We start from the raw sequence: 26,057 nt of genomic DNA, 5'->3' as shown, positions 1-26,057 counted from the left end.
TGACAGTTCTCTTCATACCGTCAGCTGTCTGACTGTTGTCTTTACTCAGCTGTTTTCAGGTGAATGATGTGCATGTGTCTCAGTGTTGGAGCAGAATCAGCCACAGAAATCCTACTGGACCAAAAGGCAACAAACAGGAAGAAAAAAAAAAAAACATCACTGTAATATTCTGGAGTTGATACCTGTTGTCAGACAATACATATAGCTCTGGTAATATCCCAAAAAATAAAAGTTGAATTTTGTCTCTTACATGTGAGTTTTTTTTGTTGTTTTATTTATTTTCAGATTTGAACATGTGTACATCAGACCTTTATCATGATATCAAGCTCACCGTATTGTTAAAGGGCCAATATTCTGTAAAATCAACATCTTTGAGGCTTATGTTGTAATGTTATTGCTTCATCAAAAATATCTGGAGTCTTGCCTTGATTCTTTAATGCCTGTTTGAGAATTCCTTTAATCTCCATGGCAACCATTCAGCTGTGCAAAATGCCTGGGTGGCCCTAGCTCCGCCTTCGAGGCACAGCTCCTCCTCAGAGCTGCAGCTTCCATCTCACAGAGCAGCCCTCCTCTAACACTTTCAGTCAGCTCCTTCAGACTAGTCAGCAGCAATTAGCAACCACCTGGTGGAACGACATGCTGAGTTCATAAGAGATACTTCTCAGAGCAACACTGGTAAAAATATAAAAGTCTCTCTCTCTCTCCATCTATCTATCTATCTATCTATCTATCTATATATATATATATATATAAATTCCCTTCTTACCCTCTGAGCTTGGGTCCGGGTCCTCTACCCCTTTAAGACTGATTCATCCCATCCAAAGTCATATTCAGTCCATTTTCTGCAATTTTATCTAACTTGCAGGTTTTGGTCCAGAGTTGTTTGGTCTGAAAGCCTCACCCTGACTCCTTCCATCATTCAGACAGCTCAGTCTTCTTCCCATCAGAGCATCAAGCTTTTCTCCATGAAGAGATCTGGTGCGTTTGGAGCTGGAGGTTTCAGTTCAGCCTCATGTAAATTTGGGATTTCTTCTTTACTTCAGTCCATTTTAAAGGACTTGAAGTGGAACAACAGGATTCCTTTGCTCCTCTGTATGTTTCTGTGAATCTCAATCTAACCTTCAAGGCCTGCCAGTGTTGCCACAGATAGGAGAGCTGCTGAATATGAATAGGAGAAGACAGAGAAGTGTGAGCAGGACCAACCCGGCCAGAGGAATCCAGCTCTGCCTCCTGAAAGGTCAAGCGACCCTCCAGCCTGGGTTTCCCCTGGATCTGCTCCAGAGATCAGGTTGGGATGTGAAAATCCGTCTTAAATCCCAACAGGACTGACATCATTTCTCATTCTCATAGTTCTAGATTGTTTCTGTCTGTCCTGCTTCATGGACCTCCTGCCTCTCTGTCCATTCAGCTCCAACACTGAGTGGACTTTAGCGGTCTGTCTTCACGTGATTCAGATGGGAGTTGTGAGGGTCTCTGAATGATACTCAGAGCAGCAAAAGGTGTTGAAAAGCTTTCAGGTGCTTGGCGCTGAGGAGGGGCACTCTCTCTCAGCTCAAATGACCCAGAAGCTTCCAGAGCAGCTGGCACGCCGTGTGCTCCTCACACACACTCTGAGGAAGACAAAAGGTCCGGTTTCCTTCAACACATCACGCCCACTGGACACACACTCTGTTTCCGACAGCTCATGTCTCTGAAGATGAAATCAAATAGAAGGAGAGTTTGGAAAATCTCTTCTGTTGGAGGAGAAGAAAAAACTGGACTCATGTTTAAGTTCCAGGTTTGTTAGTTTATTGAAGCCAAGGCTGATCCAAAGCAACCTGCTGCAACCTGTTTGGTACATTTTATAGAATAAACAGCAGGAAACTAAGGCACCAGGAGGTTACAGAAGTGCACTTCATCTTCTGTGTATGATGGCGTATCAGGGCCACTGTAGTAAAAAAAAAATAAAGGAGTAAATTTCAACTAAAAAACTCAGAAATTTAGTTGGTTTCTCTAGAAATTTTAAGTAGTTTGAAAGTCAAAAATTTGCTACAACTTTTTTTCCTGAGAACTTAGAAATGTTCAGTTTCAAATGTTTACCATTTTCAACTTTTGAATTAAGATTAATTTAAAAATTCAGAGACTTTTTGTAGCAAATTGTAGACTTTTCAAACTTAGAAATCTCCATGTTATTTCTAGAAAATTTCTGAGATTAATCTTAAAATTTCTGAACTTTTTTTCTCCCAAAATTTCAAATTTTGGAACTCAGAAATTTCTCTGTTTTATCTAGAAAATTTCTGAGATTATTCTCAAACTGTTTTAGTCGGCCCTCTACAATGGCCCTCACACGCCAGTGTGTATGTGTCCCTACCCTGGATGTGAAGAATTCATGATTTAACACATGCTGTGATTATATGGCATTCCGCTGTGATCGTCTTTACGAGAGCAATGAAAAGCCGAAGTATCTGTCTGGATAAATCCAATCCCAGCTGGATCTGGTTCAGATTTTAAAATAAATTCTGATGTTGCTTTCAGTGGTTGCATCTTTTTGGCCTTTCTTTGCTTTCGTACATTAGGGCGTTGTGTTGTCAGCCAATCAGGTGACCACACACCTTGCAGCCTTTAACACATTTATAATTAGAACATGCTAGTTTGTGCTGTTCTGAACCAAAATACTGACTGAACCCAAAGTGACTTCAGTGGCTGAACATGAGAACACCAAAGCAGTTATTTTCATCAACACTCTTTGGAATAACTAAATATGTTTTACAGTGCATCATATCTGCAGAAAAATTGAACAGCAGCTCATTCATCCCAACATGTCTCTAGTCGTCCATCACCCCAAACCCAGAACCCGTTTCAGTGCTCAGACCGTTCACCATAATAAACCTTTCACACATGTCTGCTCCACTAATAGTAAACCATATTTTCACTATGCATAAAAACAATAAACTGTAAAAAATAACAACGATGGGATTTTTAAAGCAAACAAAAAGGGAGTGTGGGTCGTCAGAGTCTGCAGGTCCTCCTCTCCTCACTGGACGCTCTTCCTGAACTCCGTGCCTTCCAGCATTTTCTGAAACACAAAAGGAAACACGATCACGTTCATTCAATACGATACACAGTGTTTGACTGAGACGGTTTTACACATTTCCAAATGGTGAAATGTGATAAACAATCCATGTGCAGGACTGCACATGGCTGGAAGTTCTCAGGTCTTCTGCAGCCTCCAACACTGAAAAAAACACAATGCAGCTCCAACTTAAGACAAATTGGAATTAACACTTTTTGTTTTAAAGCTGGATCCATATTCTCTTTTTTTTCAGTGCAGGATTCCCCCAGGATTGTTCTGGATTTACCTTCATCCAAATTCCCATCAACTCTGAGCAGCCTCCCTGCTCCTACTGAAGAAAAGCATCCAGGCAGCATGATGCTGCCACCACCATATTTCACCATAAGGAAGCTGGACTCTAATTACTCAGGAGGTAACTTTTTACACTCATGTTGGGTTTTCATAATAAACCATGCCCGACATTTCTAGATTTATATTATCCAATATGACAGATGCATCATGAAGACAGTGATGCAGAAACACAAATTAATTTAATGTGACTATATTTCTAACAGTGTAAGGAAGTTGGAGCTTGTGAGGAGAACCCATGCATGGTCCGGTGGCACCTCACAACATTTTAGAGTGGCACAAAAAAAGAAAGATATATTAATTCTTCTCTGGGTTTGGATGTTTAGACTTGACCTCTTCAAAAAGATTACTCGGATTCCTTCTGAAGCAGTTTTTTGAAAAAAAAAAAAAAAAAAAAAAAAAAAAAAAAACTCCCTTCTACAAGAGAAAGTAGACTTGAATACCAACAGTCCAATCAGTGTGTGTGAACTGAATGACATCATGAGGGTTTGGACACTTCTGTTCCTGAAAATGTCAGTAGGCAGACCTGGACAAAACTTTGGGTCCAGCAGGAACATGGGTCAGCTACTGTACGTCCGGTGTGACAGCGGGTTGGAGGCAGCGCTGACTGATCCGCTCACATGGTGCTGCACAGAGAGGCGGTATGGAGCCGGACATGTGCAGCCAAGGAATCCTTTCATCGGCCTGATCGAGTGTCTCATGGGGGAATGTGAACTCTGCGAAACTTAAAACTTCTCTGTGCCTGAGGCTGAACTGAGAGTCAATAAGCATCAATTATCTCATTGCGATATTATTAGACACGAAACGAAGGGAGCCGCAGCATATGGGACAACAATCTGATGACACACTATATTCAAATTCTAATTCAAAAATACTTTATTGATCCCAGAGGGAAACTTAATTTGAATGGTGCTGAATATTACTGTAAAAAAATGTTCAAATGTGGATGCAACAATTTGCATGATCAGCCTGTTTGTTTTTCACTAGCTATTTCAATTTCAAAATGGCCACCATTTTTGAGCTTTTTAGACAAATATGTCATCAAACTCATACAACTTTAAAGTAATAACATGTAGCAAAATCAGAAGCCAAAACTCAAACTGAGGACTTTGCTGTCAGTAAGTCTGAAATCTGTCGTCAGCTGGAAGGAGATGAAGATGTGTGACATAAACAGAGCAACAGTCGTCTTAGTGGTTCATTTTTTATGCGTTTAGCGGTTTGGTGTTAGCTTTTGCTAATTTCTTTATGTGTTTCGAAGTTTAGTGTTAGCTCCTGCTAAATTTTGTACATGTTTAGTGGTTCTTGTTTATTTATTTATTTACTTTTTGGTTAGCTGTACCCACTGCTAGCAGTAGCTACAGCCAGTTTTAGAGCAAACATATATTCTGGTTTGCGCCATGGTGGTCATTTTGAAAAATGTAAAGAAAAAGGAAGACAAGTTCAAGAAAATATGATTTCTATGGTTCAGAATATGAAGGCTGTGATTTGACACCAAACAATCTAATTAGAGATTTGAGTGTAAAAATAAAATTTCCATGACAAAGATGGTAGCCATCTTCAAAATCAAACAATTATTGGCAAATATAATTTCTATGGGTCCAATTATTATGTATCATTTGACACCAAAATGTATCATTTGTGATTAGCAGTGCCAGTTTTAGTGCAAATATAGATTTTCCCTGATGACCATGGTGGCCATCCATGATTTTTTTTGATCCAAACATTATTTGTTTTCATATAAAGCAAACCTCTGGGAACATCTGTGTCATGTTAGGTTCTTGCATCTGCAAGAGAAAGATTTTTGCTTTAGCCCAACATTAAACACACAAAGGAAAATCAGATAAAATATTAATCTGCAAATTTATTTACAGAGTATTGAAGTCTTAACTTTACGTCAGGACGTCAGGTTCTTAATCATTCAGATTTAGAAGTTTAAACTACCCAAATTAACTCTGTAAAAGTTCTGATTGGCCCCAAAATTAGGTCAAAATAACAATAAAGTTGTAAGTTGTAAAACAAAAAAACATTTTCAACTGGTGATTTAACCTTCTAGAACACGTAAACGTGACTTCATCAGTCTAACTTTACTCTTAGTCATTATGGCTTATTACAGGTCACTGCTGTTAATATATGGTGGTATTTATTTAATTTCAAATGTTAAATCTTAGATCTAGGACAGTTTGCATTTCTTCTCTCAAATGTGACCTGGATAGCCAATCTCTGAATCAACAAAACAAAAAGACATTTTCAAACCTAAGAACACAACAAGCTCTAGTGTTAGATTTCAGTCCATGCTGGAAAACAGATCAATAAGTTCATTACAGCTGCAGCAGTATTATACTGTGGAGCTTTACGGGTTAGATTTCATACTGAGTCAGGGGTTTAGATAGTAGAAAAGTGTGCAACATTTTAGAGTATTAACGTGTGATTGCTATGAGGGGAGGAGGGGGGGAATCATTGGTGAGAAATGATGGCAATCAAAGTGAAAACCAACCCGGAGCTACTCACCCTGCATTTATCTGCCTCTGGAGAAGCAAGAGAACAGAGAACGACTCAATGAGCCAAAAACCAGCAGCTGGTATGAGAAGTTGGGCCTTAAACCCAAAGTCACAGGAGGGATGGAGAAATGCTGTCAGTGTTACTCTGAATGTGACATTGCTGATGTCTTTCCCTCGTCGTTTAGTGTTTAACACACACCTGCATGCTCCAGAGCCACAGACTAACAGGTATTCACACTGTAGCAGCACAATGGAATGTCTCCTACGTTGTGGGACAACATAGGAAATCTGTATTCTATGTTATCAAAGCGGATGAAGCGGCGTGGCTTGATCTGTACCTTGGTGCTGCAATTCTATTCTTGCAGGGTTTATAATGCCAGTGCAGGTGGACCTGCTCTGCAAAGGCACCTTTCAAATCGTTCGGTCAGAGTAAGAAGTGGTGCGCAAGATCCGCAACAGACACAGTGTCAGTGCTGGAGATCAACCAGCAGGGAGGAGACAGAGCAACTGGTGCGTGGCCCCTTGCACGCCATTCAAAAAAACTTGTTTACAATAAATAAGTTTACTGTAAATCAACTTATTTAAATAAACGTATTTACAATAAACAGGCTAAGTAAAGCCCTCCCACCAGGCTTTTCTTGACCTGGTGGGGGTAGGAAGGCAAGTAAAGCCTGGTGGGCTGCCAGGTTTACCACACACTGGGGGACTAGAATCATCTTGGTAATGCTAACTCTCTGAGACAGCGTGAGATAAAAAGATCATCTGGTTTAAAGTTTGAGTCATTGTCACTTGACAATACACGTGTTAATAGTGCCAATATATGACTTATTTTGAAAAGATGACCTCAGGTGAATTGTTCAGGGGAGTAGAGTCCAAGCTTCACTGTACGTGTTAGAAAAATGGAACCTGAAGTCACCACTTCTGTTTAGTGTTGGTTTTTCATGTTTGACTTCCAGGATTTCTTTCACTTTTCTCTAAAGTTACCTTTATTGCTGGTCTAAAGTGTGGACTTACTGTCTAAATAGTGTGTGGAGGCAATCAGATGTAAATGACTGTTGAGCCATTTACATCTGACTCAACAGTCAGTCAAGCTAAGCTAAGCTAAGAAAAGATAAACTAAAAACTAAGAATATATGACAAGTTAATCCAAGCTAAGAAAAAAATAAGTGTAGCTAAGCTAAGCTAATAAGAAAAACTACACCAAGCAGCTAGGATTTAGTTATCATTCTCTGTTTTGGTGTCATTATGTGTTTGTTGGTCTGAACATGTTTTGGTGCTCAGGAGTGCTGAGGCTGTTTTGGATACTTAATCCTTGAGATGATGCAGTCTTCGTCCGACAATGATGTTACGTTTAAAATGTTGTTGGTTTAAAATGCACTGGGATATTGTGCTTGGAACATTTCTCTCAGACAATCAAACCACATGTGTGATGACATGTCCTTCCACCTACTATTTTTTTTCTCTTTCACTGAACTCAGTTGTGTTTTCTTTAAATGTTGGAAGCATCAAAGATCTGCTCAAAGCTGTCAACACGTCTTTCAACTTCAAACCTAAAAGATGTTTACAGTTTTAAAGAAAAAGCCCAAAGTTTCCAAACAGACAATGGAAATAATTTAAGTTACACAGATACCAGCAAAAAGCCATTCGTGGTTTGTTATCATCTGGATCCACCAGACCAACATATGAAGCTACTAGTTGTAAGAAGAATCACTGATACGAAGAAAATTCATTCTTTAAAGAGACTCCAAGTCCATAGGCTTAACTAAGAAAAATGTTTCAGATGAAAAGGGAAACATATTTAAGAACCAAGAAAAGTCCAGACGTCCTAGAGAATCCAAATCAATCTATTTACCTTCTTCTTCAGAGCCTCCAGTGACTCGAACTCAAGCCGGGCCAGTTTGATCTGGATGTGTTTGGGAACATCTGGGATAAGGAACGTCAGGATGAACTTGAAAGCCAGCAGTCCATGCTATATTTATAAAAAAAAGTCAAAGAATCAGAATCAAAGAGCACATCAGAGTACATCATCTTCAATGTTTATTTAAATCTGCTTTTGTCAACATGAAGTAATGGAAGCTTAGTTTGAAAGAAATGACAACACAGCAAAATTCAGTTTTTTTTTTTTTAATTGAGTTGTTCCTCTGCTGTAAATCAGAAAGAGACAGACAGACTGATCGACAGACAGAACCTCCATCAGATTTACCAGGACAAAGATCCTGATGAGGTCAGAGAGGTTTTAGCCAGACTGATCATCATAACCAGCTTCCCTCGCCTGCTTTGTGTTCAAACATTTACCTGCTCTGATCATGATCAAGAATCCTATTAAATTAAGTGTGTGACCCAGGGTGAGAATAAAAATAAGCAGCACACAAGTTTCTCTATTTCATACAGACTCAAAATGATACATTATTTACATATAAATCACTGGCTAGCTAAGGTGTGCTAAGAAAAGTTAAGCTATGAAAAGAAAAGATAAGATAAGGTAACAAAAGCTAAGTTAAGCTAACATAATAAAATTTAAGATCCACCAAGAAAAGACATGCTAAGATAAGGTAAGCTAAAAAAAAAGGTAAGCCAAGCTAAGAAAAGAAAAGCATAGCTAAGCTAAGCTCATGAGAAAATTTAAGCTGAGAAAAGCTAAGCTAAGCTAAGTTAAGCTAAGCTAAGTAGAATAGTTTGTTGCACAAGTGAAACACGTCAGTGAAAAAAAAATCTTTAAAGAGACTCTGAGTCCATCTTAAGTAAGAAAAGTGTTTTGGATGAAAAGGGAAACATATTTAAGAACCAATTAAGTTTTGAGAGGCTGGATTCCTCAGTGTGTCCCATTTGGTGCACAATGTAACAGCGCCACCACAGAGCAGATGTACAGAGCAGAGTGTGTACTGGACTCTGGATTTGGTAGAAGCAAAGGGTGTTTCAAAGTTTCTAATGTGTGCATCCATACATGACTCTCGTTCTGGGTCTCCTACCAATGGGACATGAAAGCCTCCACAGGGAAGAACCAAGGAGGCATCCTGACTCCTTCTGATGCAGAGAAGCAGTGGTTCCACTCTAACTGCCCCTTGTGTGACAGAAAGTTTCACCCCATCCCTGAAGCTAAGCCCAGCCATCCAACAGAGGAAGCTCATTTCAGCTGTCTGTGTGTGGGATGTCATTCTTTCAGTCATGGTCTGTATCTCATGATCACAAGTGAGACAGACCAGTAAATCAAGGACTTTCTTTTTTTCTTTACAACAGTGCAGAGCAGCACCTGCAATCCAATCTGTCCTTCCATTTAGAGGAAGAGCCTGCTGAGTTCAGGAGAAGGTAATAAATAAAGCACCACTGGGTAGGGTCTGTTTTTGCTTTATTCAGGCTGACATATAATCAGGAAGTATCTCCAACGCTGCCAGAGCCAATGAGGAGAAACTGATAAGATGAAGGAAGACTAACAACCCTACACCAGAGTTAGTGTGTGCTGTTTTAACAAGCTTCCTGGTGCCACAAAGTCTGATAGGCCTCCAACAGAAAGTAAATGCTTCACTTTGTGCAGCTTATTTGCTTCGCATTAATCATAAACTGAATGTCTCCAAGGAAACCACTATTTACTGACATTAGGCTTCTATTTCTAATGCTGGTTGTGTTTGTGAACAAAATGGAAAACTAATCCTCTTTAGCCAAATATGAGATTCAATCCATGTGTACAATAATTTGAATAATAACGGTGGTGGACAAAATGAATGCTTTATCACTGATCGGAAGGAGAATGATGTTAGCACGCCTCAGAGCAGCAGTGACAGAGCAGACAGTGTTTGCAGTTTGACCACTTCCATTATGTCAGGCAAAACACACTTTATGGTTTGTGCCTGAACATCCTCAGGGTTCAGGGTAACCTTGAGCTGCTGAACCATCGGATATATAAATTAGCTTCTAACAACATGAGCAATCAGCTAAGAGCCGGAGTGTTTATTGTGCATATAGTGTTTATTGTGCATATTCAATCAATGTGACAACTCGATAAGACCAGAGATCTTTGTTTGTTGATTAGGGAAAGTGCTTTGTTGATTAGGGAAAGTGCACAGTGCTGCACTGTGCTGACTGAATCAAGCAGCATCCTTCTTGATGCTTGTTGTTTTCCTTAGCAGTGTTGTTGTCTCAGTATTTAAAGCCACAGTTATCAATTAAAGAATAATAGCAGTGTGATAGACGGCAGATATGTTCAGGTTTTATCCATGCACCAAGTCTGAATCTGCTCCCTCCAGCTACTGTAGCTTGCATCAGTCCTGATGTGTGTGTGTGTTTGTGTGTATGTATGGCCATGGTTAGGGAAATGTTTGGGTTAGGCATAAATGAAGTTATCATTGGAAGTCAACTCAAAGTCCTAATATGGGTTTAAATACAAACTTTTGTGTGTGTGTGTGTGTGACAGAGCTGATCTATCTCAGAGGAAGCACACCCCATAACTACATCTGTGTACCATGTCAGATTATTCACATATTTTGTGAGTCAACACTGAAAAAATTCAGTTCTTCACACAGTGGAGTATGTATGGAAGTGTTTTTCTTCTCTTCTCCGTAGCTGTAGCTGTGATGCTAGTCCTGTTCTATCAGCCTGACAGAACCTAACAGCTCATTACTTCCTTTGGTCTCCCAGCAACCAGCACAGTCAAACTTCGGCACAATTTGTAGGTAAGTGAATATTTTCCTGTAGGTGTGAGCTGTACCATGACGATGCTGCAGACATTTGGTGGATGTGCAGAACATATGTTAAGTAATCCGTCCTCAGGTTTCTAATACGACCTTAGCAGGAGTTCTTGTTCTAAACCTTACACTGAGATATTTGAATGGGAATCATCCTGCAGATGGCAAAGAACCTGGCCAGGATAAAGGGAGCTAACTGCTGTTAGCCTTTGTGAGTTAACATGTAGAAACACCTCTGAAATCAGACTTTTTTGGTTGCCTAGACTGTCCTAGCTTAATGTGAATAAATAATTACTTGTCAGACAAAAACCTTGTGAATAATAAATGAAATTTTAGGAATATCGTAAGTCAGAGCTTGACCATTTGTGTAAAATGATTGAACAGATAAATCCAGGTGGTTTTCTATCCTGAGCAATTATAAGCAGCTTCACTTCTGAAGATTCTGGCAGAAGTTGCAGTGCTATATCCACTGCCCAGTACTCAACACAGTACATTACCATGGCACCCACCCATGTTAGTGAGAAAATTAACATTTCAATCTTTTCATTCAATATTCAACTAATACGCCATAAACAATGTAGCATTTACTTTCAATCTGACGTAATGTATTTCTGCAGGCTGGGCAGTTTGGCTCACGTTACAACTGCAGATGTTTAATATCTTATCTTATTAAAAGGATGAATAAAAATGATCAAAAATGTTTATCTTAATGCTTATTTATGTTTCTATTCTCAAAGAGCCTTTCTGCAAAGATTCAAACTGGATGCATTCAGAACACTTACCAAAGTGGAAACTAATATTATCTGGAGGCTTTAAGTAAACAAACCAATAATGAGGCATAATTAACATTTTCATGTTTCACATAGTCCGCCAACACACAGTGTTTGAATGCCAGATCCTTCTGGGCACAGAATGAAAGAAAATAAAGATCCACCAGCCTGTGTTGGCCTGATGTGGAGCACCATGATGATGACGATGATGGTTCAGAATAACACAGTGGTTTGGTAAAACAAAAACAATGAGATGAAACATGATAAACAGGTAGGAGAATATTAACCCATATAGAATATTTTGCTTTCTGTAGAACATCATCAAACTGATGTTAATATCAGACAAAGATAAATACAAAAAAGCAGTTTCCAAAATATAAGCTAACCTAGGTGAAAAGTAACTACCCCTTAAAACTACAACGTTTTTTGATAAAGACGTGGAATCTGTTGAGTGTTTGGTAAGCCTGGGGTTAGATTTAAAAGGTTATGGCTCAGTTTTTAGGGTCTTTAGATTTTGGCAAAATCTGAAAAATATAAAGGTATGATTAAACTGCATGCACTAAACTACAGACCAGGTCAACCAATACTAAAAAAAGTCAGGATTAACAAACCCAGAGCAGTGATTTTTATTCCCCTCTTGATGCTGTTTGGTCCAGCTGGTTGCTGAAGCTGCAAACTCTGCTCAGAGGGTTTGGTCTGTAAGTCCAGCTGCTCTGAAATGATACAGCCCTGTCACTCTAAAAGAAAATCTCTGAGTCTGAGACAGGCCGGCCTGTTGCCTGGTTACTGCTCAGTGATGCGAGGAAGCTTCATACAGTAATTACCCAGGTATCACAGCACCGCCGCCAGAAAGCTACAAGGCGCCCAGCAACCAGGAAACAAGCAGCGACTTCTGAATTTAAACCCAACTGTGTGTAAAAACACCCACCCAGCTGGTCTTCATAGACTCAATCAGTGGAAGCTCCGCCCCTTTGCTCTGTTCTAACAAATGTGCATGTTGATGATATTGATGAAGTGGAAACATGTTCAAAGCACACTCAGGAGCTGACTCTTCCAACACACAGGATGGCTCTGATTGGTGCATTACTGGCTGGCTGCATGCTGGGAGCTGTCCTGGTTCTGTCTGGGCTCAGCGGAGCAGCATCCCACCTGCAGCCAGAACCCCGGGACAGTGTTCAGTCCACAGCCATAAAAAGTCATGTTCGCATGGCTCCAGGCCAGAGGACGCCTCAGACAGAGGAGAGGCAGTATGCTGTCAGAGTCCAACTGACCGGCTCCTGGAGCAGTTCACAGTGTCTACAGAGCTGAGGAAAAGTATTTACCCCCCTTCAGAGTTCTTCTGCTTTACACTTAGATGTTTCACATCGTCAAACTAATTTTGTGATCCAACAAGGATGACCTGAGTAAAATCTAGTTCAGTTTTTAAATTAAGGGGACTAAAATATACAATGCGACCTTTACCAGTCACACACAGGTCTGACAGGAATCGGACCTGTGTGACAAAATGAAACAAAATGAAAGGGTGAAAGTCTCTGATACCAGCCAGTCTGGACTCTGGAAAGAGTTACAAAGTCATTTCTGAAGCACTGGGACTCCAGGGAACCACAGTGAAAATCAATATCCACAGATGGAGAAAACAGGATATCTATAAGTTTTCAGTGTCAAATCTAAGACTTTTTAAACATCATCTTGAATTTAATTTAAGACAAAACCATATAAATATAGGGAATGGTTGGTGATCCTGCTGTTGTCGCAATCAAGCGTCGCATAAGTTGTGAAATAAGCCTCTCTACAACCTGAACCACTGTAGCCTAATTTAAAAGCTTTTTTGCCCAGAAAGCACCGAGTTTCTACTCCAAAACCCATTTTGATGTAAGGGATCGCAACAGAAGTGAGCCAGCGGAGAAAACGAGCATCATCCAGTCTATTGGCGATAAATTTGTTTGCCCCCATGATGGACTCAAAAAAAAACCTAGCTAGCTAGCAAATGTATGTTAGCAGCTAACAGGTTACCAAATTGTGTCGCAGAACAAAGTGAAAATCAAACTTTGCCTGACAGAAAACGACATATATTCGACAATATATAAGACTTAAACACAACAAAATTCAAGACCTGTAAATTAGCGCATTTAAAGCCTTCAGCCATCCTCATATGTGGAACAGTTTACATCGACAGTAAAAATGGCAACAGAGTTTTTAATTCCCAGGTGAAACAATGGTAAAAACAAAAACAAATGTGAACACTAATGAATAACAACATACGCTGCTGGAGAATATGCAATTTCATGTTTTTCTTGCTTGTAGTCGCAGAAATTTAATTCAGTGACTTTTAATAAAGGTCCAACCAAAGACTAGGTTTGCAAATTAGCCTGTGGTTAGAAAACGTAAGTACAAAATCAAGGTCGCTCTGCTTTTAACATGTAACATTGTTTTAATATGCTGTCCTTAATTAAGTAAGTTTGAATTGAAGGCTAAATCCTATTTTTTATTATTTTAAAACATTATATTACATACAGCCAACATTCTCTCACAGAACCTCCTCTCATCTGAGCCAACTTGCACTGTGGCTCCATCTAGTGAGGGAAACTCCATCAGCTGCTGGATGCCCACAGTTACACAGTGAGGCGTATCCTGCTTCTGATGGTATGATGTGGGATTTTCAGGATAATTTGGGGCTTTTAATTATTCCTTTGAACAATTTAATTCCCAGGATGGCCTAATTATACAACATAGCACTGCATTACTCCTTAAAAATGAACCGAGCTCACCAGTTTGAATTCATTGTGAATGTTTTTCTACCTATTCACTCAAACCATTGCGTTCAGTTCATGTTTTCTGTGTAGTTTCAGTATTTAAGCTGCACAAATAAATCAGAGCAGCTCATCATCAGGGTGTACCAAACCTTTCTCATTGCATGTCAGTGATTTATTTGGGGCTTCAATCCATCCTCTGTTAGGACAAGCTTCTCTTTGTTCTGAACGAAGTCTCACTAAAACAATTACGATGTTAGTGATGTTCCAGAACACAGCCCGGGAGCTGGCATGAGTTGAGTGGATTTACCTCGATGGCCACCGTCCACAGGATGAGCTGGGTCTCAGACTCGGGGAAGTATGCTTTGACTTGTGGAGACATGCCAATGAGCGCACAGTTGGTCACAACAGCAATCACACTCATGGTCTCAAAGGCGAGCTGCGGAGAGTCAGAGGCACACAGAGAGCAGCGGCTGCTTTAAATCAGCCTCATCTCATCGGATCAGACGGGCTGACTGTTTAAGGACAACAGGTTTGATGCCGGAGCTAAGAAGATGCACTGGGTTTTATGAAACCAATCAGTATCGACATCAACTGGACCTGAAGTAAAGTCAGAACATTTTAAAGGGGGAATAAGGGATTATGGATTTTTTTTTTTGTTTTTTTTTACCTTTACATTGTGTTTTAATGTTTAGATCTCTTTAAGGAACCTGAGCATGCCCACATTAAACAGTGAAACAGATTTCTTTACTATGATATGACTTTAGTTTTCTTTGATCTTATTGTTTATAATTATTGACAGGAATTAATAAATATGAACTAACTGCATTCTAGGGTCTACAGAAATCCATCTAGTACACCTCAGATTTCAACCAACAACCTGAAACATTCTCTTTAAATGAAGTTAGATCAACATGAGAGCAGTTCTCCTCTGTTTTCTAAACCTTTGCTGTTCCCTCAGTTTATAAATAAACACCATGTTCCTTTGTGCAGAAAAAGCTGACGGATACCAACCTGCCAGACTCCGATGTTTGCAGCCGGGTCAGCAAAGGGTCTTTTGAACACATGACACATCTTGAAGGCGTCGGAGTAAACCTCTGTGACGTTGTTCAACACCACCAGGACAGCAGCCAGCGGGTAGACGCAGGAGAACAGGCTGACGTAGCCGAAGAGCAGAAAGAGCTCCAGGTAGTCGTCAAACGTTCCCTGAGAGAAGTAGACCTCAGAGATCAGACTCTGCTGGGATGATTGCTGTAGCTTTCATCGGAAGACTCGAGCTCACCAAGTACGTGCTCATATCGGCCTCCAGACGGACCTGCTCCGCCAGAGGGAGCTCTTTGTCCCCGGGAGTTCTTTTCTTCTGAACTTTGCGAATCATCTTCTTGTTGCGTCTCCTCTGCAGCCAGTAAGGCAAGAAGGCCTCCATGAACTGATTCAAGATCTGACTGGTGATCAGTAAGGTGGCCAGACTCTAACAGCAGGAGAGGAGGAAAAGATGTGAGATGGTTCTAAACATGGGTGCACACGGAGGAGCAAATAAACCGGAAAGGAGGGAACGCACCTGACTGAGCAGCACCATGTCCTGCATTACAAACGCGATGTAGAACAGCGAGGCGAAACAGTTGAAGAAGTTAAACTAAATGACAAGATGAGGAGATTAGATCAATAAGAGGCTGAATGTGGGAGTAGAACAGAGTAGATCTAGTTTCTAACCTCATCACAGCTAGAAACTAGTGACGAGGCTTTAAATCTGAGTGTAGTGATTAACTCTGACGTGGACCTTCAGAGACACATACAGACAGTTACAAAGCCTTTTATCACCTGAAGAATATTTCCCGGATTACAGGACTAATGTCATGGAGAAGCAGCATTCAGTTTCTATGCACCACAAATCTAGAACAAACTTCCAGAAAATGGCAAAACAGCTGAAACACTGAGTTCCTTTAAATCCAGGCCCATTTGTTTACAGCTCTATTTGATTCATAGTAACTGGAACATTGATCAATATTTGCGATGTAAATTTTGCTTGATCATTTTGACGACGGCATCATTTGACAAAATGTAATGTTTACTGCTTGTTTCATAATTGATGACTGTGTGATGTTTTTATGATGTAAAGCATTTTGAACTGCTGAAATATGCCATACAAATAAGCTTTACTTGAATAAATACCCTGACTGATTGCTTCTGCTTTTGTGCCACTTGAAGGTTCCAGATGATAAAATTAATTTTAATTTTAAGTAAACAGAAAGAAAAACATTTCTCAGATGATCATTTTACTTATTAAGGGTCATAATTCTATCCAAACCATCCTGACTCTGTGTGAAAATAACAACCCCATAAACCTGCAGACTGATTGTGTTAGTGGTCACACAGCACACCGTCATTTATACTCACAACAAGAACTTTAAGGACCAAGTGGTTCTGATATGAAGACTCCAGGCGGTGATTTTCTAAACACATATCAACAAAAACATTGAGTGTGTCAGCTTTAAACCATTTTATGTGGAAAAATAACAGTTCAGAACTGCTTAGTGGTCCATGCAAATAAAAATCTGAACTCTTTCTATTCTGATTCCATAAATAAAATCCAGTGACTGACAGCTGCCCTCATAAGTCCTCTAACCAGTATAATCAAAAAAGTGTGATTTAAACTCAGAAGTGTTTAACTGCCATCGGCTGGAAAAAATTTCAGGAGCAGTATCTGGTTTAAAGGAGAACACTTTCCCATTTTAACAAGATTTTAATAAAAACTCATAAGATTTATGGCTCATTAACACCAAATTATCTTCTTGTCTAAATAAGAAAGTTGCAACAGTAAAAGAGCGCCATTTCTAGGGATTTTTAGATGCTGTCTAGAGGAAACGGGGTGAGAAGGAGAATCATGGCAAACTGCTTCAATGCCTTTTTAAAAAGTCGAAATTTGTCAGAGGAGAGGTTTTTATAGCTTGTTAAACAAAAAACATTCTCATTTTACGAGTTTTGCATCTAGTTAAAATAGGAATGTTTATTTTTTTTGATTTTACTGTTTTTTTTTCCCATTTTTTGTTTTTTTATTGGGATATAAAACAAATCAAATACAGGCGTGGAGATGAAGTGAACAGAAACAAAAACTGTGCAATAAAAGCAAAGAGTTCCGTGTGTTTCTTTAGGTATTTGTAGCACAGAGTGTGTTTTTTGTTGATATGGTCAAAGAAGAAAGAAACAATAAAATAATAAGAATTATTTTATATAACATTATATAATAATTTTCATTTTAATTTGAAACTTTATACTTTATGTCGCTCCTGAATTTATTTCCAAACTCTGGCAGTGAAATGCTTCCGTACAGAATAAATTATTGATCAGTTGTGTTTGTGTAGATTTAGAGTTTTTAGACCTTCTCACCCCATTCTGTGAGGAACTCAGCAGCGTATCTATAAACAAGGTTCATAACCTCTATCACCACGGCGTAGATAATACTTGGGATGTAAAGGAGCACTCCTGTCCAGAACGAAGGGTCCTGGTCATGGACGGACAGCGCCCAGCCTTCCATCTGGAAGTAGATCATCATGACGTACAGAGACAGGTAGAGGCAGAGCAGGACGAAGGGCAGCGACACCAGGTAGATCCTCAGCTGGCGCTTGGCGTTGGGGTACAGAGGCTCCTCCCTATCTGTCACGGGGTTGTACCCGAGGACGCCGTGGAACCCAGGCCGAGGTTCTTCGAAGGCCTTCTTCCTGCTTAGCGTGCCCCAGTGGTAGGCCAGGGTGGCGCTGGATCTCTTCCACAGCTGGAGGATGAGGAGGAGAGAGGGTCCGGTAAACTTGTTAGCTGTTATCAACATGCTTCTATGGTTCTGAACAAATAATACTATGTGTTACCTGTCAGTTTTACACAAACTAGCTGCCAAATTATTCTCTCCTAAATGAACAATCAGCTGCTCTCAGGAACTTACAAAGTTCCCAGAATGTCTCTCAGAATCTTCTGATCCATTCTAATCTCTCTGATAACCATGGCTTTAGCAAAAGGCTTCACATACAGAAGAGCCAGAGAAACCCAGCAAGGACTAGCTGAACTCTAAAATTAGTCTGGTTCACTGCAACTGATGGAAAGTGTAAACCCAAGAAAACTGAATGCTAAAGATGAAACAAGAGTTATTAGTTTAAAAGTGTGAGCAGTTACACAAATTCCACACCATGTCGCCCCAAATACATGTTTGTTTCCTAGCTGAGATGTACAGAATACAGTGTCTCATTAAATGTGGGAAAAGTTTGTAAATAATTTATCATGGTTTCATATTTCACACCCACAAAATAGGAACACTTTAACAGAGGTGTGCAGAAACCTAAGGTTCAGGATTTATAAAACCTTCTAACAAGTTAAAAGCTTTTACATTTAAGGAGCTAATGAAAGTTTATTCTAAAGCAGGTTTTTTTTGCAGACTTCACCAACTCAAAATCAAGACTTCTTAAGACCATTATAAATGGAATTTAAGATCTATATCTCCACAGAAATGTAGGAACATCATCCAGCCAACCGGAAATCAATTTGCACTTACCCATGATAGAACTAGGGTATGTTAGAGCCACATTTACATAGCCACACTCAGAAACACCCATTTATGCACCAATACGCAAACTGTTAGGAAACTTGGGATTAAGTGCCTTGCTCAGGGGCACATTGATATGTGAGAACTTATCCTACAACAATTTAACCTCTGAATGCAAACAATTGCACTACCTACAAGCCACAGCCGTCCTCTCCTAATGATAGTTTTCCCAAACTCAAATCTAACATGTTCTGTATGCTAGGCTGGGAGACAAGAGGCTTTCTTCTGACATCAATGACCTTGAACATGTAGCTTTAACTAACATGGAGCTCCTGTTTCTGTTATTTCACACACTGATCTGAGGTAGATTTGTTGCCCAACTGTCTTGTCCTCAATGTGGACATAACGTCTCAGTGTTACACAGTGAATTTCTTTCCTCCCAGATTGATGAGAAGCAATGATTGCTTCTGTAGGATCATTGCTGCCGTCTTTCCTCTCTGTCATTGTGTTGACACAGACAAAACTGCTTACTTCTGCATGTTTTTTTTTGCTATGTAAAAACTAATTTGTTTATGTTTATCAACAAATATTTTGATCTTCTTGAAGACCTTAACTACATTACAGAGCTGGAATGAATTTGTTCTTTAATCAGTAAAATCAGTTTTCATACCTCCAGAATAATTGTGCACCAGACCACGTTGAAAACAGCAAAGGCTACATATTTATCATAATCCTCCCAGTCAAACATGTAGTAAGGCACTCCAAACAGAGCCATAGGCACCAGGGCAAAGGTGAAGTACTCCAGGAAGCCAAAGTACAGCGCCTGGCCCTCACCGTAGTAGTGTCTGATTTCATCTGGAAAGAGAAAGAGCAAAGTAAAGACCGGAGTAGGAGTACTGACAGTGTTTCAGTAAGAAAAATGACACATTAAAACATTAATATTACATGGCAGAGGAAAATGGAATCCATCACATTTCATCACAGTCTCTGAATATCTACTAGCTTCACAATAATGCTCAGACATTTACTGATGCATCAATCAATCTGAGAGTGATTGAAATCAGCCAATGTTCCTATGATGGTGATCAGGACTTTTTCTGATCATAATATGCAATAACATTCATTGAGTCTATGAACACATTCACAAACAGCAGGCTCTGTGTTTAATAAACCCAAACTACCAGATGTTTTAATGCACAAAAACGGAACATTCCTTTGCTTCCACTTGGATTTAAAACTACTTTCCTATCAAGGAAGCAGTTGTCACTTTGAATGAAAACGATCCTAACCCTCATACATCAGGGTTTAGATGCGTCATAGACCAGAGGAAGAAAAACGTCAGTAAAACATCAGTTGATACATTTCTAGAGATTGTCCCCGGCCGTTCACACTCAGCCTGGTTCTGGTTGTGCTGCAGGTTTTTTCCTGTTGAAGGGGAGTTTTCCTCTCCACTGTCGCTGCATGCAGCTCGGTATGAGGGATTACTATAAAATCAATGAGTCGATGCAAACTGTTGGGTTACATTAAGAACATTTTTAACTAGTTTGAATAACAAACTGAACTTGACTGCAGTTTTTGATAATGTACGGAATCAACTTGGAATCTGTGTGATTGGATGTAACTGACTGAATATTTTTGCATGTAAATTGGATGTTTTGGTATAGTTACTTTTTGTGCAGTGACTTAAGATGATTGGCGGGACATTGGTGCAGTCAGATGGACTGCTGCCTTATAGCAAGAAGGTTCTGGGTTATTAAATTTTCCTTTGGCATCAATAAAGTATTCTTGAACTGAACTTGAAATCCCAGCCTGGGGCCGTTCTGCATGTATGCATGGATTCTCCCCAGGCACTAGGTTAGGTTAAGTCATCTCTCTATTTTGTCCCTAGGTGTGTGTGCATGGATGGATGGACTCCAGATGACCTGTGTTGTGCCAATATATGTGCTATTGAAATGAATGAAACTGAACTGGATATGATGAAATCAGCTTTACCTAGAGGCTGAAGGGACAGCTTGAATTTTTTATACCAAGAAAAGGAGAGTCTCTTCAGTTCTTCTTTATGATGTAGTGGAAACATCTGGATCAGGATTCCTTTGGACAGCAATCTGCGTACTGAGATTTTAAAATAATAATAAAAAAAATGTTTTGATTCCATTTTTTTGTCATCAATTTACATAACTCTGTCTCTGATCTACTATAAATATATCAGGAAGATACAGACAAGGATTCTAGGGAAGATGAATATGTTCAAGTGATAATAAAGACAAACAGTCCTGCTTTTCTCCCCCTCATGACTAAACAAAGATGGAGCTTAAACTCAACAGCTCAATTCATTCTCATTCCCCAAACCACTAATTGCTGTTGTGCTCAAATAATGAGTCATTTATAGAAAATGATGACATTCTGCTAACGGACTATTTGTCAGATAGGCTGCCAAGTATCTCTCTCTGAGGTTATTACGGAATGTTTGCATATTCATTGTTTTCATCACGCCAAAACAGGACAATTGTTTATCTGTCGTAATAATTGTTTCTTAGTTAAAAAGGCCTGGATGTTGGTTAATTTGAGCTTCAGTTTAGTAGATTAACAAACAGGCCATTTTTTAATAACCCTCCTTTCTGCCTCAGTATCACAATTATGCTCAAACAGACGTTGAGCATAATTGACAGTTTAAACTGTCAAAGACAGTCGCTAAGTTTTGTTTAAACTTAGCGACTATTTAAACAAAATAGGAAGGTTAAATATTCACTTCAGGTGAAATTAATTTTACTGATAAACTAAGGTTAGTCTAGTTTCTGACATGTAGTGAGCAACTGACTGATTTATAGGCTTAAAGTCATTTAAAACGACTGAAAATCTCCTAAAGTAGAAAAGTCCTACAGTTAGATGAGAAAACTCCTGGAAATCCAAGAGAACAACATGTTAATAGATTAATATGAATGTCTGGTGTTTGAGTGAAATGCTGAAACAGAAGCAGAAGCTGAAACAACGCAGTCAGACACTCACTGATAGATTTCCCTGGATAAAGCTTGGCGTTGCTGTATCCGGGTACGTGAGTCTCATCTTTGGCTCTCAGTGTCTCCAGCTCATGTTTGATGATGTACTGACACTCAGCCATGCTCAGGAAGCCGTCTCCATCCCCTAGAGGTAAAAACATCACAGATGGTTTCCTTTGTGTGGACCAGCGGTTCTGCAGCAGCTTGAGACGGGGATGAGTGGGGACGCGTTACAGAAAAGATGAAACTGGAGAGAAGGGTTATCTTCCACAACCCTAAACACAGAGCCAGAGCTACTACGGATTTTGTTACACCGAAGCATTTGTTACAATGGCCTACTCAAAGTCCAGACCTACATGCACTGAGAATCTGTAAGGATAGAAAGCTGTTGTACTGATGCTTTCTAACTACTCTAACTTGGCGATTTTTGAGCAGTTTCACAAACATCGGCAGTAGTACCAGTAGAGACAGACTCCAAACGTCCTGCAGCCAGAGAAAGATATTTCCACTTCAGTATAATGCACTACCATAAAACTACAATGAAACACATTGGGTGTATGTTTTTGGGGGCTCTGGTGATCATCTGAATTTGTCCTACTGAAGCAGAGTATCTAATAAACTCTGAGGTGTCTGACTGCGTCTGTCATAATGCTGCTGTAACTCTGGCAACGGGACAACTGCTTGTTTGAAACATGAAAACTAGGGTTGTGACCTTAACGCTTTCATCTCAGTTAATTAATTTGATTGACTTTAAGGAGTTAAACATTTTTAACAAAGTTTAATCACATTATTTGATTGTATTTTTTTACATACAAAAGTCCTGAACTGGAACTTTCATACTTGCATGTTTCTGGTACTTCTGTAAATCTGACACACAAGCATCACTCACAAACAAAAGTGATGGACGAGGAAGCCGCTTCTCTTCCTGTAGGGGTAACTTCTACTTCAAAGAACAATCTGGTTGGAGGCTGAAAATGACTAGTGTTGTGTTCATGTTGTGCTAAAAGCAGACCTTGAAAGTCTTTAAAGTTGTGCTTGTTGGTGCAGGTGAAGCCTCTCATGGAGCCGTCACTGTACTCCTTGAAGAGGCCCACATCCTCAGCTCCAGACAGCAGCCTCTCCCAGGATGCCCCCACCAGAAACAGGTTGGGGTTGTCCTTATGCTCAGCACTGACTCCAGGGCCCAGCTGCTCCACCAATAACCCAGCACCTGAGTGGGAGACAGGACGTTAGCAACGATATGGAATCTAATGGAGAGCAACTACTACCTGACTGTCACACCTCCAGCCTGCTGTGGGGTTCTGATCCTGCTCAGCAGCCAGGCGATGGCCTCCTCCTTGGTGTCAGAGATCAACTCCAGCACCACTAGAGGGTTAAAGGAGGGAGCACCGCTGTCATCTGACTGCTGCATTGTCCCATCGGCTGGAGCTCCTGCAGCAGAAACAGCAATGAGATTAGTTATTTCAAAAAGCATGGCACTAAACTGGGACGAATCAACAGTTTGAAATTAAGGATGTTTTCACAGGTGATAGTCCGGTAGCCTCGGTTCAACTGAGGACCAGAACTCCAACTTTTGTTCCCTTTTCAGCTGCTGTGGTCAAATGAAACAAAACCTTTGAAAAACCTGTTCACCTCCTCACCCATGGGCCGCTGTACCAAGAACCACTGAGGGAAACTACTCAAAATCCTCTTAATAAGACATTAGGAACAACTTTCTAAACAAAAATGGAGTGGCATCAGATTTTAGCAGTTGGAAGATTTCTCTTTTGTCTTTGGTAAAAGAACAGAAGGCATTTTTTCTAGTGCTAGGCTCACAGGTTTGTTTTGGCTATATTTACCCAGAATGCTGTAGTCTGCTTCCTGCTTTTGGAGCAGTCTTCGGCTTGCTTGGCGTTCATATATGCATTCAAACCGCACCAGAGTTCACTTTTTGTTCCAAGTCAGTCTTGGATTACGTATTCACACCTCCATAAATAAACTGGACTTTCTAAGCAACCAAACCAGAGTTTGACTAAAGCGGACTGACAGAGCTTTTTGAAACAGAACCACAGCAGCTGAAAATGGAACAAATACTGCAATTTTGGTCCCCAATTGAGTCTACTGGACTATCAGGTGTGAATGAACCAAAACAATCCTCAATTATAGCAGACCACGACAGGACAGGGGGGCGCTATAAACAAATGCAAATGTATGCAAAAGACAAGCTATAACATCCTGAAATGTAAAAGAAAGAAAAAATCTTGTGCTTGCCCAGACCAGTTGCTGCTGGAAGTTCATCCAGATAAGTCAAAGGAAAATGTTCACGAAATCTCTCTGCCATTCCTACCTAAGGTGTGTCAGGTGGACGCTGATCACGGAGAACTTTCAGGAATAAACTGATATTTTAATCTCCGGAAGAACTTCTACATGTTATTCCACCCATGTGGTGCTGAACACGCTTCATTCAGCAGAAACTGAAAGGAAAGAGTTCAGCAGAGCAGACTGACCCTGACAGAAGCAGACAGACAAACAGACATACAGACAGACAGTTGGAGGGCGGAGCCTCTTCACAGCAGGATATTAATAGTTGTGGCTCTACACACTGATTCAGTCCTATCTCAGCTTCTCTGTAAACACACGGACCTTACTGTGTAGTAGATCTCAGAACTGTAGTCAGGCTGACCTGTGAAAAGCCTGGTCAGAAATTCAAGGAGCTGTGTGTGTGTGTGTGTGTGTGTGTGTGTGTACGCTGTGTGGATTTCATCTGTTGGGCTCTCAGCCCACAACCTGGTGTGTGACTATCGGATTAGTTCAGCTGATGGCTCCCTGAGTTAAAAAAAGATAAAACACAGAAGGTTCCAGTCATTATGCTGCCCCCTGCTGGAATCAGCTGACCATGAAAGTGTTTTGATGTTGAGCAGCTGTTTCATACTAGTCATCAGTACAGCAGTATGCAGATCGATAACCGACCTGATATTTGCTGAACGTTCTTCCTCTGTCTCCCTCTGCATACTACCTGTCTGATTACTATTAATGAAGCCAACTAATGCTGGAAAATAAAATTATTTTTTAGAAATGTTGCTTCACATTCACTCACACTTAAAAGAAAATCACTAAAGTACTCATTGATATTGTCTATTTCTTTCTATTGCGAATAACATTTGATTCAATCCTTGATTTAATATAACAGAATTTAAATGATGCATCAATAATCTCACTTTTCCTATGTTTTCCTCTGTACTGTGGACAGAGGCTGTGTGGAAAATTACTTCAAAAACAAATAAAACTGTAATACATTTGATAACATAAAACTAACATGAAAATCAATATAAGGGGAAGAATATTATATATATTCTGTATATATAATAATAATAATCATCATCATCATCATCATCACTACTACTGCTATTATTATTCACCTGGAAAAATATGGAAGCAGATCTCTTGGAGAAAGTTGAGTAAAGTAAGAATACAAAAATTACATAAATTATATAAATATAAATATAAATGTGCACATTTATATTTTGGAAAATTATTTTTCCAAATATTTGGGAAACAGAGCTCAAAAGAAATTGTTGAATAAAATGTAGGATGAAATGTTGAGGCAATTAAAGCCACAGTCTGAGAGGAGAGTGAGCCCCTACTCAGAGAGGGAAAAGGATTGGCTTCCTCCTGAAAGTTGTCACAATTTACAAGTGACCTTAAGAAAATATGTGGTCATGAACCCTAAATATGAAGGTTAAATTCTTTTGACCTCACATCTCTACTTACTCTGTAAAGTCATGCCTAAAACAAAGTTACATAATTCTGTGTTCCATTTCTTCTATCTTTGTATTTGTAAGCAAAGATATTTTTAAATGAATAAATAAATAAATGATTTTATTTTAGTAATTTATTTATTTATAGTAAAACTATTTCCTCCACGTCCTTTTTTTGATTGCAGTGATTCCCTATTTTACCAGGATTGAAAAATGTAAGTGAACTGAGGATATAAGAAGTCGCTAATTTCAAAAGTAACCATGTGAAGGTAAAGAGCAAGAAACAAACAAACAAACTCCAGCTCTGTGCTACAATATATTGCCCGTCTAGATAATTCAGTTAGGTGTAGTTTTTAAAAGCTGCATTTATTGACAACAGAGGAATCTGCAGCTGGAGGCAGGACATGGACGTGGACGTGGACAAGGACGGGGACGGGTTAATGCTACCGATCTTTCACCGTCACTTCTGAACTGCTCTAATAATGAGGCATTGAAAGCGTCACTCATACTCCCAGAACTCCTCCTAATTTGATCAGATGATCCCACTGAAACACTCACCACAGTCCTTATTCCTCCTCAGTAGTTTGCAGGGTTGGAAACATAAAAGTCCACTTCCGCAAAACTCAGCTGTCAGTTTAGGATGTGTTCCTTTTTCAGCCAAGATGAAAACTACCAGTATGGCTAACTACAAAGAGA

The 26,057-nt window shown here is 39.7% G+C and overlaps 1 protein-coding gene across 6 annotated transcripts; it reads right to left on the bottom strand.

Annotated features, from left to right (window-relative positions):
* Positions 1-2,567: 2,567 nt before the first annotated feature.
* Positions 2,568-26,013, bottom strand: ano10a (anoctamin 10a). 6 transcript variants are annotated; one of them, XM_016670662.1, is made up of 16 exons: positions 25,920-25,984; positions 25,736-25,837; positions 22,906-23,055; positions 22,637-22,834; positions 21,635-21,769; positions 20,621-20,740; positions 19,299-19,483; positions 17,485-17,869; positions 16,495-16,550; positions 15,659-15,733; positions 15,380-15,568; positions 15,112-15,303; positions 14,408-14,536; positions 7,751-7,867; positions 5,909-5,925; positions 2,568-3,055 (listed from the first exon to the last, which is right to left on the bottom strand). In XM_016670662.1, exons 3-16 carry the CDS (start codon positions 23,033-23,035, stop codon positions 2,989-2,991), a joined length of 1,995 nt encoding a protein of 664 aa, XP_016526148.1. In that variant the 5' UTR covers positions 23,036-23,055; positions 25,736-25,837; positions 25,920-25,984; the 3' UTR covers positions 2,568-2,988. The 6 variants fall into 6 exon arrangements, with proteins under 6 accessions (XP_016526148.1, XP_016526147.1, XP_016526150.1 ...); XM_016670661.1 differs by lacking the exon at positions 25,736-25,837 and having other exon boundaries at positions 25,920-26,013; XM_016670664.1 differs by lacking the exons at positions 25,736-25,837; positions 25,920-25,984 and adding an exon at positions 24,247-24,270.
* Positions 26,014-26,057: the final 44 nt, after the last annotated feature.

The sequence above is a fragment of the Poecilia formosa genome, unplaced genomic scaffold, assembly GCF_000485575.1.
Source record: "Poecilia formosa unplaced genomic scaffold, Poecilia_formosa-5.1.2 Scaffold36, whole genome shotgun sequence".
NCBI classification, from domain to species: domain Eukaryota; kingdom Metazoa; phylum Chordata; class Actinopteri; order Cyprinodontiformes; family Poeciliidae; genus Poecilia; species Poecilia formosa.
Note: the sequence above shows the minus strand (reverse complement) of the source record. Positions and strands in the feature narration are given on the sequence as shown.

Excerpts from the sequence above, each read along its gene's own strand:
- ano10a (XM_016670661.1), bottom strand. The coding sequence starts at position 23,035 with ATGCAGCAGTCAGATGACAGCGGTGCTCCCTCCTTTAACCCTCTAGTG. Across the intron at positions 20,741-21,634 it reads TTATCCAGGGAAATCTATCA|TACGCAGATTGCTGTCCAAA; the intron begins GTGAGTGTCTGA and ends TTAAAATCTCAG. Across the intron at positions 19,484-20,620 it reads GCTGTCCCTTCAGCCTCTAG|ATGAAATCAGACACTACTAC; the intron begins GTAAAGCTGATT and ends TTCTCTTTCCAG.